This window comes from Stegodyphus dumicola, chromosome X2 (assembly GCF_044657685.1).
Source record: "Stegodyphus dumicola isolate Sdum_Otavi_A_Nest chromosome X2, ASM4465768v1".
NCBI lineage: Eukaryota > Metazoa > Arthropoda > Arachnida > Araneae > Eresidae > Stegodyphus > Stegodyphus dumicola.
This window is the reverse complement of record NC_140781.1, coordinates 155037009-155055238: the sequence shown is the minus strand read 5'-3', so window position 1 is coordinate 155055238 and position 18230 is coordinate 155037009. Positions and strand designations below refer to the sequence as shown.

The 18230-nt window shown below is 32.8% G+C and overlaps 1 protein-coding gene across 4 annotated transcripts in view; it reads left to right on the top strand.

The window, feature by feature from the left end:
- The window catches only part of LOC118181427 (uncharacterized), an 83629-nt gene that overhangs the window by 28331 nt on the left and 37068 nt on the right, over nucleotides 1–18230 (top strand). The window contains exon 1 of one of the 4 annotated variants that reach the window (XM_085808753.1): nucleotides 2535–2695. The exons of the other annotated variants lie outside the window; for them this stretch is intronic. Within the exon in view, the coding sequence (XP_085664879.1) occupies nucleotides 2693–2695 (3 nt within the window). The 5' untranslated portion in view covers nucleotides 2535–2692. Of the gene's footprint in view, nucleotides 1–2534; nucleotides 2696–18230 lie in introns of those variants that run through there. 4 annotated transcript variants of the gene reach the window in all.

The following is an 18230-nucleotide window of genomic DNA, read 5'->3' as shown; positions in this document are numbered from 1 at the left end:
ACAAAATTTTTCTAGATTTCTAAAAATTACTTCCTAGAAATAAAAACGTGGAATGGAAAAGAATGTTGTATTCATTCGGGACTGACTGGCACAATAATATCTGACGTCCTTACGCAGAATAAATTTCTCAACTAATGTCCGTCACTCAGGCACATCAAAATATATGTAATTTTACTTATTATTTTGTTTATCACATTTTTCTTCTCTGTATTACCATATCTTATTTTTATGTATCTAAATTAAATTTCTGAATATTTCATTCATACTGTGTCTCGAATAAAACGTTTAAGCACTCTTAAACATAACTATTATTGTTCGAGTCATTCTCGTTGAAAATATACTGAATAAGGTAACCAAAGTAGATGGAATGAATATTACCATTATTAATTATTTTCAATTTACCTTCAATTTATTTATTTATTTATTGCCTAAATGTTCAGTTTTATTTTAATTTAATTTTATTTACCAATTTTATTTAAATTATTAACTGATATGTATTAGTTATTGATAATATATTAATTTGCATTAATAAATGCTTTTTACCTCTGTCGCTTTTCAAATCATTACAGCATCATTTTACAAATTTCAGATCATTTTACAATGGCAAGGGTTTTAACGGGTGTGAATACTCTAATGCTTATTGCTTTATTTCTCATCATGAAGATTTTGTATGATGGAGCTTTGTCATCGCATTGTATTATTAGTACTACACCTTTTAACGTTATGTCTTTTAAACCGATTTGTAAAAACAAGCCTCGCCCTGCTTTTTCAAACAGCAGTTGCCTTCTCCGTGTTTCCTTGGAGCTTTTAAACTACACAGAAACCTTGCTACAGATCATAGCTAAGCAAATGCCGTAGCTAAGCACAAGGACTATTCAAAATACTCTCTGGTGTACAATTCAGGATAAAAAAAGGGGGGAAGAAAGAAAAGAAAACCTTTTAATGATTTAATGATTTATTAATATCAAATGAAGTTTATGAAGCAGATGTAACATTACTTATAAAACAATAATAAATTAGATATGAAAATGTGTTAATTGCATATCTTGCTGTTTGAATAATTTCCTGAACTTTTAATCAAGTAACCCAATTACATAGCAATATATAATTAACTATCATAGCAATATAGCATAAATTTTAATCCTTAAAATTTTTATCACCTTTAATTTGATACCTTAACCTTCTCGTGGAATGTCATGATTATAAAATTGAAGGTTACATAATTGTTTTATTAATAAATTTATATTAATATATAATTGTTAAGATTTGTTACCTTAGAATCTATAAAAATGCTGTGTAAAAGATAGTTCTATTATCTTAGGATTATTTCAGCAGCTTATTGTAACACTGCTTCACTAACAGGCGACATAGATTTAGGAAACCTTTTCTAGTTAGCTCTATTTTGAAAAATACTACAAGAATGTAGAATGACACAGCGAATGCAACATCCTATAACTGTTTACGTTCGTACTATTAATTGATACATGTGGAGTCCAATAAACCATCTTTATTTACTTTACTGAGATCCTTCTAATATTTTGAGCAAACTTTTTCTATTAAATTTTTAATAATAGTTTAAATATGGGAACATAAATCTGTGTTTCTAATCATTCACATTTCTATAGACACATTTCTAGTTACTTTGCAAATAAATGGCATTTTCTTCGAAATTTTTACTCAATCATTTTCATATGTATTGAATATTCTTGTATTAAAAGAGATAAAATCTCAAGCGCACTTAAAGCACGATATAGGAAAAAGAGTGCATCATTCTAGCGTCGTCGTTACATTAAATCAAGAATATAATACATATAATATCTTGCACTGTTATATAAAGATAATGCTCCGTGTATTAAGTGGTGTGTCCCTGCTCTAGTTAAAGAGGAGATGGGCATATCTCTGTATGTTACTTAATCTCTAACTGGCACAACGAGAACACTTACTGTAGAGTAAGAAGATTAAATCAGTATCTTATTTCTGTTATAAATGATTTTGCGAGCTACGGTAATTAGTTACACATAAGTTTATTTTTAACTGGTAGAATTTTTAGCTGCAATTTATCTTTGTATTTCATGTCTTTATTTCCTGCTTTACAATAGTTTTGAAAACATTTATTTTTTAATTGAAAATACGAAATTATTTGCGTTGAATAACTTTATTCATGTTAATATAAGAGTCTGCTAAAATGTTTTTTGAAATCTTTTGTCCATTACTTTTTTTCCCATTTGAGCTCACCATTTCCTTGCAATGCTTTTCAAAAGCAACACCTCTTTCACTGCTACTCTAAAACCATAAACATACATTATGCGAGATATAACTCACATCAGGTTACTTGCGCCCCAGAAACTGTAATACTGAATTTTGTCTTGAGCAAACAATAACAAAATGCGTCTTCTTTTGTGACTATAAAATCTGGATAAAGGCCAATTCTGCCAAAGAAAAGGTGCAAAGAAGCTAGGAGCCTTTATCTTAGGAGTGCTTTCTTCACAATTTATCAAGCTACTCTAAGAAAAAGACTTGATAACGCAGAAGTGCAAATGGGTTGTTTTATTGAATTCAAGTCTGATTACCGCACGTGAGGTTAGAACGTGAAACACCTTGAGAAAAGACGTTAGACTTCAACTGTTTGAGTAATTACTTACAGGGTGTTAGAGGTGCTGTTGTCCTCTTAGCAGAGTCCGAAAAGTATCAAATGGTAAGTAAATTTTTAATGACGTTTTAGTATTATCTACACTATTTTTATCGTTCAGAATCTAGGTATACTTTAAGGTGAAAATGTTTCAGAAGTCTTCATGTTACGCCTTACATTTACGGTACAACAATTCAATAAGATATTTGTTAGCTAATATGAAACAGATCGAAAAGAACTGTTAACTACCAATAAAAAAAGGAAATTAATTGCTTCTTTCAGTTAAAATATATCATAACCTTCATTTACAATCGTCTGCAGATTAGAACTGTAATTTAACCAACATTATTTCTGAAATTGGAACGCCGTATACAAAAATTATTTTAAAAGTATCGTCTCACAATATAATTCACACAGCTGTCAAAAATTAATTCAGAGTAATTTGGCCAAGATTGAAAGCATTATCAAATTAAATAGCTTTCTATGGATTAGGAAAACCGAAATTTGGATATTTCATTTCCAAATGCAATTTTAAAATTAGTAAATCAAATCTGAAAGATAATTTTCGAGTTCGTGCAAGTAATAACAATTTAGTATTTACCAGTATAATCTGAAGTCATATAAAGGTCTGAATACATTAGAATATCCTTTGTTAATAATCATTTGTTAAGAATATATTAGTATTTTGTACGAAGCATTTTACTTAACATATTCTTGAAATATACCTATTATACTATATATACCTATTATACTCGTATATCACTTATATATTCCTTAGTCATCCTTCTGACAATTTCTTTTTAAAATTCTCTCTGACTTTTACAGATGTTATGAAAACTAGAAAACGGAATGCAATTCCAGCATTCAAAACAGACAAAAAAATTTAAGTAACTCAAAATTTGTTTCTAATTTAGCAATTTCTTTGATCTGGGAATGAGATAACTTCAAATGATGTTAAGAAAAGTATTTTATAGTGGAACAATTTACTTACAAAAATGATTTTAATGAGCTCAGAAAAAGTAGAGTGTTAAGATATGTTTACATTACGTTTTCTTCCAAAGTGAATCTCACAAATCCTTAAGGAAAGGGAAATTCTTGGAGTTTACATTAATTAACCAAAAAGAAAGAAGGAGTATTTGTGCTAAAGGCATGCAAGCTACATTAATCTTGTGGAATCTAGTCTTCTTATTTAACATACAGTACAACTAGATCTACTAAGTTGCGACTTCTCGCAAAAACTCGAAGATGAATACAACAGAAGAAGGGTGCAAAAGACACTTTTATTAAACAACGGTAGTTTACACCAGACTTGTGGTGATAAAATTAAACCATAAAGTTACAACTAAATTCAAAGGTAAGAGCAGTGCAAGATTACCCAGTTCGATTTAACTTAGCAGGTTGATTAAAAAACCTACACCGGCGGGATCATAATTCGACTGCAAGAATGCGAAGCCAATATTTAAAGTTAACAGCTAGTAGAATTAAAAGCGTTCCCTCAGAATAGCGAAACCACGCTCTGAATAAACTGTTCGCTACTTCAGTTTAAATACATTCTCGTTTACCCAACATACTGGCGAGGAAACGTGAAAGGAGTAAGAAAAGATAGAAAAGGATAACAAATTAAATTAACTATTAGTAAAAATAATAGAACCCTACATCTTTCCCCTCCAGATCTTAAATGTTGTCTCCAAAAGACTTTTACGACCTTGATTAAGATAATTAAATTCTAATCGTACCCCTGAGTCAACCTTCAGAAATTTTAAGTCTTAACATTAATTAAATGGTTCACAGACGAACTCTGTCATTTTTCCAGTACATACACAGCATTCTTCTTAAGGATGTTTCCTTTCATCTCCTTCCAATCCTATGGAAGGAAAATAGTTTAGAACGAATACATTTAATATATTCAGCTAAGTTTTACACAAATAAATTTATTTTCATTTTACACCACATGAGGGAACTTTTATTCATCACGTTCTTTCCAAATTTTACATCTCATCCCTGCTCTCCAGCAAGGTGTACCGGCATGATAGCGTGTGTTCATGTTGTAGAGTCCAGGTGGGTTAACTTCTATCTGTATACTGGAGTAGCAGGGACAGGGACAGGGAAAAGTGGACGGAGCACCAGAACTTCGTCAGTGACTTTTACAGGTGTTGCTCCGCCGCACTACTGTACCCCGCTGGGCTTTTAGTTGGCCCGCATCGGATGCTAGCCTACCAAGACATTTACATAGTAATTTTACATCAATACTAGACTTACGTATTGAATATACAGTTACAAAGACGTATACAATTATTACAAAGAGATTGACCTATTATCAAAAGTTGGATTATGGCAGATTAATATAACATAATTACTTCGAACATACATACAAACTTTCATTTTACATTGTACTTCATACAAACAATATATTTACATTAGTATATCTAGTTATATCGAATTACAATAAACATCCTTTTAAGAAACTAATTGGGGAAATTTTTTTTTTTTTTTTTTTGTGCATCTTATTATATTTAGTTGAATTACTAAGGCGAAATATCTTATTAATACATTTCCTTTCATTTTTTAACTTGTTACACACAACTGCATCAGCACTGAAGTCTTACATTATTATTTTTGTATATTAATGTATCATAAACGCAGAAAAAATATATTACAAGATCGCGTAGTACTTACATTTACACTAATATATCTAATAGAGTCGTATATTATTTTTTTAATTAATGATTTAATTATTACAAGATTTTTCAGTTCAAATTCTTAATGTAATTATTTTGTAAAAACTATTCATACCATATTTAGCCTGTTTCAGACATTTGCAATATTTCTGAAATCTTGCATTAATATTGCAAGTTATGGAATAAGAGGTATTTAAACAGATGTGATAACATCTTGACATATGTCTTCTCTTTTATATGCGAAAAGTTTCTTCATAATCAAGGAAACCTTTTGTTGTAATTGAGGGATCGTTAGCATGCATTTAATGTACTCAGGCGTAATTTGTGATACTGGAGTAGCAGGAAACTACACTGGTGAAGGGTTCACGTACCGTTTATTAATTCTTTAAATTTTACAATTTATTTGTTTAAGCTGTATAGTAATAAAGTAATCATGAAATAAATACATGCAAAAAAATAAGCTAAAATTATTTAACATACTTTTAAAAGCAATATTTTTTTTAAATATGTGAATTTTCATGCAATAAATGCAATATCGAAAAGTAAAACTCAACAACACATGAAAACACAATTTTAAAAAATGCGAGGAGCGCAAAATAGAATGGGAAATCAAAAATAGGTTGAATATTTTTGAACGAAGTGATTTGAAAATTAAATTAAATAATTTTATGCCAAATATTAAAAATACAGCATCAGTGTATCAAGCACAGCCATCACATTCATTAAAATCGAACTTCTGTGCAACTAGAATCAGTGATTTTATTAATGAAACCTTGTTTATAGCGGTATAATTTAAAAAAAAATAATAACACAAAAAATGAACACAAATCTAATTAACTAGTTTGTTCAGAAATTTTATTCAAATTCTTAGCCTAACTCTTACTTTTTAGTTATTTACAAACAACTATTCGTCTTATGATTAGATCGTATACCGTTTGTTAGAAAGAAAAATGTAAGGAGGGTCGATGAATAAAACCATTTCTTTTAATGGTGTCGATGCAGGAAAACGTTTAGAAATTCATGGTTTAGATAGTCGTTCTAAACGCACTTTTGTAAATGTACTACCTAAATGTTATTTGGAGAGAGCCGGGTACACGCAAGCTTCAGTCACATACCCATACAAGGCACTTTTTCTATGGTGGCAGTTTAGTTTTTTTTGGGGGGGAGATAAGAAACAGAAGCACAGAGCTGTGACCTTCATAAGGTCACGACACATATTATATATATAAAACAGAGGTATGTATATATATATATATATTATAAAGGCACACTGTATATTCCGGCATATAACGCGAACATATAATTTCAAACAACATTTTAAATTTTTAGTTATATTCGCCATATAATGCGCACCATTTTCTTTACAAAGAAACCTGAAAGATGCATGTGCGATGTTCTTATCTTTTGAAGTCATTCATTCGAAGATGCCTCTGTAGACATCCATAATTGTGAAAGTGTTGACGGTGCAGGGTTTTGGGCACGAACTGACCTCTCGATGATGTCCCATAAATGTTCGATGGGATTCATGTCGGGCGATCTAGGTGGCCAGATCATTCGCTGGAATTGTCCAGAATGTTCTTCTAACCAATCGCGAACAATTGTGGCCCGGTGACATGGCGCATTGTCATCCATAAAAATCCCATAGTTGTTTGAGTACGTGAAGTCCATGAATGGCTGTAAGTGATCTCCAAGTAGCTGAAGGTATCCATTTTCAGTCAATTATCGGTTCAGTTGCACCAGAGGACCGAGTCCATGCCATGTAAAAACAGCCCAGACCATTATGGAACCACAACCAGCTTGAACAGTGCCTTGTTGACAACTTGGGTCCATGGCTTCGTGGGGTCTGCGCCACACTCGAACCCTACCATCAGCTCTTACCAACTGAAATCGTGACTCATCTGACCAAGCCACAGTTTTCCATTCGTTTAGGGACCAACTGATATGCTCACGAGCCCACGAGAGTCGCTGCAGGCGATGTCGTGCTGTCAGTAAAGGCACTCGAGTCGGTCTTCTGCTGGCATAGCCCAAGGAAGACAAATTTCGCCGCACTGTCCTATCGGACACGTCCCTCGTAAGTCCCACATTGATTTCTGCGGTTATTTGATGCAGTGTTGCTTGTCTGTGAACATTGACAACTCTACGCAGACCTCGCTGGTCTCGGTCGTTAAGTGCAGGTGGTCGGCCACTGCGCTGTCCATGGTGGGATGTTATGCCTGAAATAAGATACTCTTGGCACACTCTTGACACTGTGGATCTCGGAATGTTGAATTCCCTAACGATATCCGAAATGGAATGACCCATGCGTCTAGCTCCAACTACCATTCCGCATTCAAAGTCTGTTAATTCTCGTCGTGCGGCCATAATCACGTCAAAGCCTCTTCACATGAATAACTTGAACACAAATGAAAGCCCTGGCAAAGCACTTCGAATTTATACATTTTCTACGCGATACTACTGCCATCTGTATATTTGCATATTACTATCCCATGACTTTTGTCACTTCAGTGTATATACTAAGCTGGCATATTGAGTTATACTCGTATACTCATATGTGTGTGTGTATATACTCATATGTATGTAAGAAAAATAAAGAATACGTAAAAGATTAAATTAGCAGCTTAAAAGTGAATTTCCCTTCTGTATTCTAAAAATAGCAGCTCCTATTTGCACTGCGTCATTTCGAGAAAAATCATATGATTCTTACGTAACTCTGGTGGTATAAATTGAACTAAAACTCAAGCAGCCAATTATAATTTTACAGCAATATTAACTATCCAATCAAACTGCTTTGAGAACCAAAACTAATTCAGTCTGAATAAGATTTCACCCTAAAAATAACGCACTTGCTTTCTACGTTTTGCTTTAGCTCGACTGTAGTCTGTCTGCTCCTCCTTTTTTGCTGCAAATCTATCAAAAATGTAAGTCTTTTGGAACAGGCACATTTAATCTGCCGACTTGTGTGTAGCCGCAGCATGTTGCTGAAAATAAAACTGAAGATTTAATCTGCCTTCGCCTCCAATTTCCTAGTCATTATGAATCAGTACTTCTACGCCATCAAAATTCCTCCTCCTGCTCTTCAGTTACTTCTAACTTTGTTTTTATTACAACTGAGTCGACAAGATTCGAACCTGTGCGGGGAAACCCCAATGGATCTATTTAGTAAAGAATGATGATATGCTTTTCAATTGAATAAAGATGTGGAATCAAAAACAATTAACTTCTGTGTCATCATTTCTGCCAAGCTTCATTCATGTGCCCTACTGCCAAAATGTTACATATATATATATATAATAGCTCATATGTATGTATATATATATATATATATGAGCTATTAATAGGTAATATACTGAGTTGACAAGCGATAAGGGAACTATATGTGAGGGAGAGGTTTGAGCGATTAATAATTTTACAAAGAGGGAGGGTTGTAATCAATGCAGATGTGCACGAGAATGTTATTCTAGGGTTTCGAGAAAGGGGGAAGATAATTTGAGGTAAGAATGCACTTTCGACCCGATTGAATTTCGGAATTAGGAGTCAGATTAGGAATTAGGAGAATTCTCTTTCTACAGTCATTTGAAGCTGTGATTTTGAAGTGAACATAGAAAGCTTTAGTAAATCGCGTTTGCTTTAGCTGAAATATAGTTGATCTAGTGTTCCTTTTAGTAGTAAATACGGTTCCTGCTAAATGAAGCAATCACAGTACTGGTTTCAAGTGAAAGGTAATTTAATTTGCGAAAGAAAACGGAAATCGTGCTGCAGCAAGGATGTTTGGTATTGGTGAAAGATCCATACCAAGTGGAAGAAAAATGATATCACAATTAATATGCCAAAAAAAAAAGGATGAATGCTCTTTGCAGAAAGGAGTAACGAAGTAACCTATCCTAGAAGAAAATTTTGCGAGTTAGGTCCTAGAACATCGCCACAATGGGTTAATTGTAACAAGAAACGGTGTACATTTGTCTGCCTCAAAGTGGGCCAAAAGACGTTCAAATGAAAGTGAGAGCTTTAAAGCAACTTTGAGTATATGTAGTCGATTTATGCCCCAGAAGACTTTAGTTCTATGACGGGGAAAAAAACGTTTCTCAAGGGCTTCCGAAAGATTTGAACAACAAACTGATAATTTTTCAGAAGTATATTATTGACCTACAAAGGCAAAAAAATTATTTACTGTCCCATATTGGAAATATGGCTGAAATTCCAGTCACGACTGGTATAACAATAAATAAAACAATTGATCTGAAAGGAAAAAAAACCGGTTCGCATAAAAATATAAGGAAAAGTGGATGGACGACAACGGTGTCAAATTGTGGATAAGTAATGTTTGGCAAAAGTGTCCTGTTGCCTTAAAGAATCCAGAAAGTCTTTCAGTTTTGTACATGTAAAGGTCCCATCTCACGGAAAATATGAAGAAATTGTTGAAAGAGCAATGTAATACAGACATGTTAAGCTTTGAGATATATGTGTATCAATAAATTATTCAAAGGAAACTTAAAATGAGTGTGGAATACGTGGATGAGAAGGTGAAAAAAAATTACTAGAGGCCAAATGCATCATGACAGTCTAGAAATAGTGTATGAAAGGATAAAAGCATAAAATGAAATTAAACCTGACATAATTCAATATTCATTAAAAATGTAGTATATGTAACAGTCTAGGTGGAACGGAAGATGATTATTTATTTATCGATCAGAATAACAATGATGGTGAAGAGGAAACAGAATTCGATGATGTGCCTGAAAACATAAATGACGAATATGACCAACTTTTCAGGTTACCCGATAATCAAAATTTACATGTTCATAATGTATGTTATTTCTTTTAAATAAACAGCATTTACGAGTAGAAATAAAAATTTTCGTATCCTTCTCTTTCCCTTACCTTTAAATCTATCATTTTTTATACGGCGTATAACGCGCATTTGTAAACTTTGATATTATTTTTTTGCATTGAAAATGCGGGTTATATGTCAGAATATACGGTCATCACGCAAAAATGCAATATTTTGTGCCCTGGAAGAAAGGATATTTAAGTAAAGATCTAGAGCAGTGTTTCCCAACCTTTTTTATGCTATGCCCCACCGAATCCTCTCTAAAATTCTTATGCTTCCCCTAGCATAAATTTTAATATTCAAAAATTGAAATGTTTACAGAAGAAACTTGAATGATAGGTTTTAGGAAGAAATTTCTAAGCATTTGAATGTCTGTGTCTACAGCGTGTTCGGCGAAAATTCTTTATAAAATATTTAAAATGCTCTGCAATTTAAAAACTTTTTTACGTTATTCTTTATTTTTGGGAATAAAAAATGAAATTTTGAAAAATTTCGACTTCTTGAAGAAAATTTGGAAATTTGACCATTTTTTGTCCCCTTAAACTCTGGATGAGTCCATTTTCAATTTGGCTCCCTTAACAATCAAATTGCCCCTCCTGTGGGGCGTGGGCCCCACGTTGGGAAACACTGATCTAGAGTCTAGATCAGAGGTGGGGAACGTGCGGCCCTATGGTCCCATGCCGAATATTTAATTATATAGATTAAGTGATAGAATTATACAGACGATTTGAAAATTCATAGAATTAAATAACATGCTGCCATTTATTCAGCATAACGTGAATTAGAATGCTGCAGTGTTGCATTATTCGCATTCTGACGCACACTTTTCGATTTGCCAAGGTGCAACAACAGAAATTCTTCTGTTTTGTTTTGATTTTTAGCCATAGCTCGCCCCTAACACCTGAAATACACTAACCTTTTAAATCCACTACCAACCGCCACCCACCAGACACCGAGACCGTGGTTGTTCTAAAAGACAAACAGTGTCTGCTTTTCTCCCTCTATCCCGCGCCCCTCAGCCAAAGAAAGTCTGTACCAGGACTTAAAAGAGAGACTTTAAAACTTTATCCGTGAGTCTATACAATACATATTCTTTGCCTCAGCATTCCCCTGTATGTTGCGGAGTTGGTTGGTGATTTGTAGTTATTTGTCCGTGCTTGTCTCATATTGCTAGCGGCCATTATGAAAATCTAGTTATTGTTAGTCCAATGGGGCTTTGTCCCTCAGGGACTTTGTTTTCGTTTTGCGATTTTTAGTCGAATCACTCTGAATGTCCGTTTCACTTTTCAAACTGTTGCCATCGAATATTATCGCCCTGTATTATATTTGAAGAAACTAAATAAAGAAAAATCTGCATTAATGTATGTTTCTCACACTTTGATAAAACAACGGTACCTAGAGCCATCAAATTTTGAATGACGTAATCCTACTGCGAATATGGGCATCTGGAAGACCAAATTTGGAATTTGTTTTATTATCGATTTCATATTTTGTAAAATTTTAACGAATTTTTGATTAACAATTGCAAGGATTTCAAAGCGAGCAATGGCAACGTTGCACAGAAAAAAACATTTTTATCTCCAGCGCTTGAGACTGTGTATCGGAAATTCTGAAGATGTGCTCAATTTAAAATTATTTTGCGATATTGCTCTTCAACTTAATTTTGTGGTTTAAGTGCGAAGAATGTGGCATTTAATAAATAAAGATAACGCACAAAATGTTAAAAAAAACTTCCCTGTGGTGTAATTTAAAATCTGAAACCTTTCAGATTTTTTTGTTTTTTGTTACTAAATCTTAGATTTTACTAATACACGGTTTTATCGTATTTTTAGTAAGCATACGCTTTCTTAAAGGTACTATTTGATATCCGTTTTTTCTCCATAATGCCAAATTGTAAGGAAAGAAAATTAAATGAAGAAAATAAAACATTTAATGTAGAGTGGGAGATTATTTCTTTACTTCTGTGAAAGATAAAATGGTGTTTTTATTGTGCAATACAGTTTTGACTACTTTGAAGAAAGCGAATGCAAGTAAACACTATTTGACTCATAAAGAACATAAATATTTCAATTTAGAAGATGAATATAGACAAGCTGCAATTCAAAAATTTAATAATGAAAAGCATCATCAACAGCTGTTCTTCAATGCTTTCGTAAAGAAAAATACCACTACAAGCACTCATACTTACAAAATAGGCACATAGACTTGTAAAAAGAGGCAGACCATTTAGTGACATAGAAATAATTAAAGAATGTATTGTTGAAGCAGTAGGTATGTTAGATCCAGAAAAAGTTGATAAATACAAACAATTTCCTCTTTCAAGAACTATAACAGATATTCAACATGAAATAGCTGAAAATGTAACAGAACCAACTTCGTATTATACAAAATGAAGATGTTTATTTTTCAATTAATTTATTTAGATGAAAGCATTTAAATTGTTGCTTAATTTAGACGAAGGCATTCATAAAACTGACTCGGCACAAGTTTTATATTTTATTCGTGCTGTAACTAAAGATTTCCAGTGTTATGAAGAACTTGTGCTGGGTTCATTAACTGGAAGAACTCGCGGAGCTGACATTTTCGAAAATTTCAAAGAAATATGCCATCTATTACAGTTAAATGTCAGTAATTTAGTAAGTGTCTGTAACGATGCCGCACCATCCATCAGAGGTTAAATAAAGAAGGATTCATTGCTTTATTAAAAAACTTGAAAAAATTAATATCAATTCACTGTATTTTGCATCAGCAAAATATATATGCAAAAATAACCATTTTGAAAGACACTCTGAATAGAACTATTTCGATTGTGAACTACATTCGCGTAAATGCAATGCATCATTGTGGATTTCAGCAAATGCTAAATTTAGACGAGGAAACGTAGAGTATTGATCTACCGTACTATTCAAGATTCGCTGGCGATCAACAGGGCAGGTTTTGATAAAAGTTTTATGCAAAATAAAACGAAGCATGTATATGAAATATGGCAAGATCCAAGCGTTTTGAAAAAAAATTAACATTTTTCAAAACATTGCTTTCTTTCTCGGATACATCTGCAGAACACTTCCGGAGCTAGCAAAAATGTTGAATGAATAAAAATGTAAAAATAAAACATTCGAAGAACATGTAGGTGTCTTGGACTTTTTAACAGAAGAATATACTGAAGGATTTTCAGATTTTGACGAGTACACTTCTGCTATGACACTGGCATTTGAACCACATTAGTAGATATATTCAAAGCTCCTATGGAACTATAAATGGAGTTATTTGAATTGCAAATAGATAGTATCCTCAAATCACATTTTGACGCTAAAAAGGATCCCATAGAAATCTCGAAAAATGCTGTTGAATAGCCATGCCTATGCGAGCATGCACCCCGGTTACTTTCTTGCTTTGGAAGTACTTACTGCTGCCAGTTAACATTTTCTCTCATGACAAAAATAAAAACTAGTTAAAGAACTCAAATTACAGGTGCTTATTTAGTGGATCTACTAAGACTGCGCATTACGAAGCTTGATCCAAATATTCAGTTCCTTTCAGAAAAGAAACAAATGCAAATATCCCACTAAATTAAATTTTCCATTGGATTTTAACATTATTTTACATACAGTTGCTATGCTGGTTTTTTTATAACTTAATATTATTACTTTTCTATTTTTTAATTTATAATGTAACAAATTTATTGAAAAATATTTCTAATGTATTATTTTTATTTGAAAAAGCATTTAAATATATGTAGTTGTTTATTAAAAATTATTAAAGATTAATGTTATACTTATTTATTAGCCTTATGTGAATTAAAAATATTTTATATTGTAAATTTTTATTTTAATAAATGACTTAAGGTGTTTTACATTATTCCTATAAATTGCAATAAAGTGATAAAACTATACAAAACTATAATAATGTCACAAAAGTCTCATTTATAGTCATATCAACTTAAGCGGCCTCCTTTATCACCGCCGAATTTAAATGTGGCCTCTCATAGTGAAAAGATTCCCCACCACTGGCCTAGATCCTTTACTTAAACATCCCATGCATTCAGCTCTCAAGAGACCTCCAAAATATCTGATCTGCCTCAAATCTGATGACTATTCGCCATGTCTAGCTTTCACTTAATCACAGGTTTCCGTCCCTTTTTTAGGTTCCCTGCCACTTTTCGAGTTTTTATTTTGTTCAACGGCCCTTTACTCTTGCAACAATCATATAATAGATAAATCTTGAATGCAGTCTATAGTGCAGTGAATTACTAATCAAAACTAATCACTATACGGAATCAGAATGAAAATAATTAAGGATTTCTTTAAACATTTATGGTAATGAACCTGCACCGCTTTTTAACTAGGAAAATAAAACTGTGTGCAGCTTGAATCAATTTATGTGAGGAGTTCACTGCCGTGACTTGGTATTATTTTTGAAAAAATGTATGATTGTAATATTTGTACAATCAAGTAAATGTTAAAATATTTTTTTCAAAAATATGTAAGCAACAAAATTTTCTAAGCTTGTTTTTTACTGCCCATTTGCATTCCAGTGCCCCCTTTCTGATCCCTTGGACTAATAACGTCTCCCTAGATCTCAGCGTCCACCAAACAGAGAAGTCCTCAGTGTCCATAACATCCACATCGGGAAACTATGATCCAAGTGATATTCAAACATGATTAACAACACTTGGCTACTTCCAGACTTACAACGTTACATTTAACCGACATATGTGAACGACGTTTGAAGAGATTACCTTTTGTGGTTTATTTAATTCAGCCTTATTTGAGCTGATGGACAACTGCCTTTAATATCGTGAACACACTTTTGAGAAGGACTTTCTTGCCTCTTTGAAGCCCATTAATTTTAACAAAAAACTTTGATTATCAAGAGACAGCTCAGCATAATTGATTATAGTGTATATTTGCGTATTTACCGAAAACGAAGAATATTTTGATAAGCAGGCTGTATTACATGATATAAGACTGCGGTTGTCAATGAATGGGTAGCGAAGTATAGAACAAGTTCCAGGCGACGAAACGACTTCTTTCTTTATGTTTATCAATAGAATGGCAGTTTATGTAACAAAGCTCTTTATTTAAAGAAAGCTTATGAACTAACAGCTCTCCTTAATGCACCTGTACAAATGTTGAGCGACTGGAACTCAAGTCTGGAAGCCACTGGCGGAATCAGGTGCAGGAACCCACTTGTTTTTGCAATACAAAAACAACTGCTTCAAATTTTGCCAGAATTAAGGCCCCCAATTGCGCCGGGTTCCAGCGCCCACTGGCATCATCGGTGACGAAATTGCAGACGAACTTGCTAAGGAAGCAACAATGAGTATTTACCTACCAGAATATCCACAATTGTTCCCAAATTCCTGTCTCAAGAAGACTATATATGCACAGCTAATTTCCAAATGACAAACCAGATGGAATGAATCAACCACCGGAAGACGTACTCTTCGTTTCCTACCGCATATTTCCACAGACGTATCTTCGTTTTCACCAGCGCTAACTACCTTCCTCATTGGCCACAGCCCATTCCTGCAACCTTTTGGAATCATTGAAAGCGATACATGCGAGTGTGAACAGCAAGGAAATTCTGACCACTACCAACACCTTCTTAAACACAAGCCTCCCTACTGAAGGCTCGTAGTTTAGTGACGTCACAAACTGTTGGCCTTCTCGATGGGGTGCGAAAAATCGCCCCTAAACCAAGGCCATCTAGATGGCATTAGCAAGTTAGGGGAATTTCGTCCTTCGTCGTGAGAAGGCGCGTAAACCAAGTCTCCTTAATTTGATATTGATTTTTTTTTTTTTTTTTTTTTTTTTTTTTTTTTTTTTTTTTTGATTTCAATCATGCCTTTAAAGTACTGTGTGCCGTTATGCCGAAAAAATTATTGTGACGGTTCAGTATCAGTGTATAGATTTCCTGAGCAACAAGATGTATTACATAGATGGTTAAAATCGATACCGCGAGAAAATTTTACCATTTCGAAGTATTCTCGGGTAAGTTAAGCCTAACTTGAAATTTAAATCTATTAAGGTATTTGCTTCTACATTTAAAAGAATGGATACGTTAATATTAAGGAATTTCATTTTTATAGAATACGTTGTGTATAATATTGTGTAATTACGTATCGATTAGTATAATTATGTATCGAATTGTATGGTTAATTATTATGTATCGAATTGTATGCTAAATATTCACTTACTTATTAAAATGTCCAATTTTTTACTTTTTGATTAATCTTATAACTTGGAACTTTTAACTTCATACGTATATGGCAGCAAATGAAATTATTTAGCTTAATATTTAATATATTTTGGTACTAAATGTTTTTTCTAAAGAAACTGTGAAGGCAATAAATATGCTTATGGTTTTTTTTAAATTGTAATATAAAGTGCACAGTTTTGCGACAAGCAAGAAATAATGAAATTCAAATATTATTAAAACTTATGTCACTAAGAATCCTTTTCTTCTTCCTCTTCTCCCGAGTGAGAGACAAACACACATATGCTTGCTATTACCTGTTTTGTTAAAATATAAATTGCATTACTAGAAATCCTACTTTACTTAATAGGTATAGTTCTGATCTGTTAATATTATCAAGTTTCATGTTTTCAATTTCTCCACATTGCTATAAATTTTTAAGAAATAGTGCATATATTACTTTGCCACATCCTTCTACATTGAAAAGATTGTATTCCGAATATAATGTTGATCTAAAGTGGAGCAAACTCCTGAAAATTTCCTGAATTATGCTAAGAAAAAAAAAATCCGCTTTTTAGACGAAAACGATAATATGTCACTTTAATGGTTGACGAAATTCACATTAAGCCATTCTTAGATTTCAAAGGTGAAAATATAATAGGAATGTAGCAAAATATATTTGTGAAAACGCTGCTAATTCTGCTTGTGTTTTTATGCTGCAGAGTATTAGATCTTCATATAAGGATGTTATAAGTATTGTCCCAGTAAAATCATTATCAGCACAATTTTTGCATGGATATATTGTGAAAGTAATAAAAGGTTTAGAAAATTTAGATTTTTCGTGTAATATGTGTGCTTATAAATCTACCCTGCTAAAATTTTAAAACTTCAAATATCTTTAAAAATATTTCCACACATCCTTCTTATATATTTTTTATGCAGTTAAGTGACTTGAATATTATTAGTATGTGGAGAGAGATTCCAACATAACCTCAAGTCCTTATCAAAAGTCAACCAGTACTTTAAAGCATTATTTTAACTGTAAACATACAATATAAGATCATACAAAAATTAATAATATATAATATATTTTCTGCAAAGGAAAATGTTTCCAATATTATATCCGTGAATGAATTGAAAATATATATTTTCAATATACATAAAGTAAAAAAAGAAAAATAATATGTATTTACGTCATTAGAAAGCACCCTCCTGTTGGTAAAGCTTTAAAAACATATGTAGTTTAAAGGCAGGTAGTAGTTGACCAACGGCGGTTGTCAGCCGCCAGTTTGTGACGTCACGATCTCGTAGTTGGGCTTCTGTTTAAGAAGGTGTTGCCACTACGCATTCTCCTGCGAGTTTACAAAGAGATACCACCTGTCCAAGCCTTCAGAATCATACTGGAAAGAGTGGCCATTGCACTTAATGAGGCATAAAGGTGCACTCCGCAAATTAATCAATGTATTTCAATACTACAGTACACACTACTGTTAATATACACTTGCATGAGCGTATATTCTGAATAATTCATACAGTTTTCATCCTGCAATCGTTGTAACTTACTATTGTAAAATTATTATTGTATTTTTGTAAATTTGTTTTCATTATACCGTGTTTAGTAGTATTGGTAATGCTGATTACATACAACCACCAGTACTTATATTCTGCTTATGTACTGTTTTTATACTAGGAATACCGAATGTATATATTGTTATACTATATATTGTTCATATACTATACAATTATGTTCAAACCTATCTGTATTTAAATACTTAAGTTCATACTTTAGCTTAAGTCTTCTGTTTTCTGTTATAACCTAAAGTATCACTGAGGCTACTCATTTTTATTTGTTAATAACTGTGGCAGGTATCCCCATGGAAAGGCCATTGATAATGCA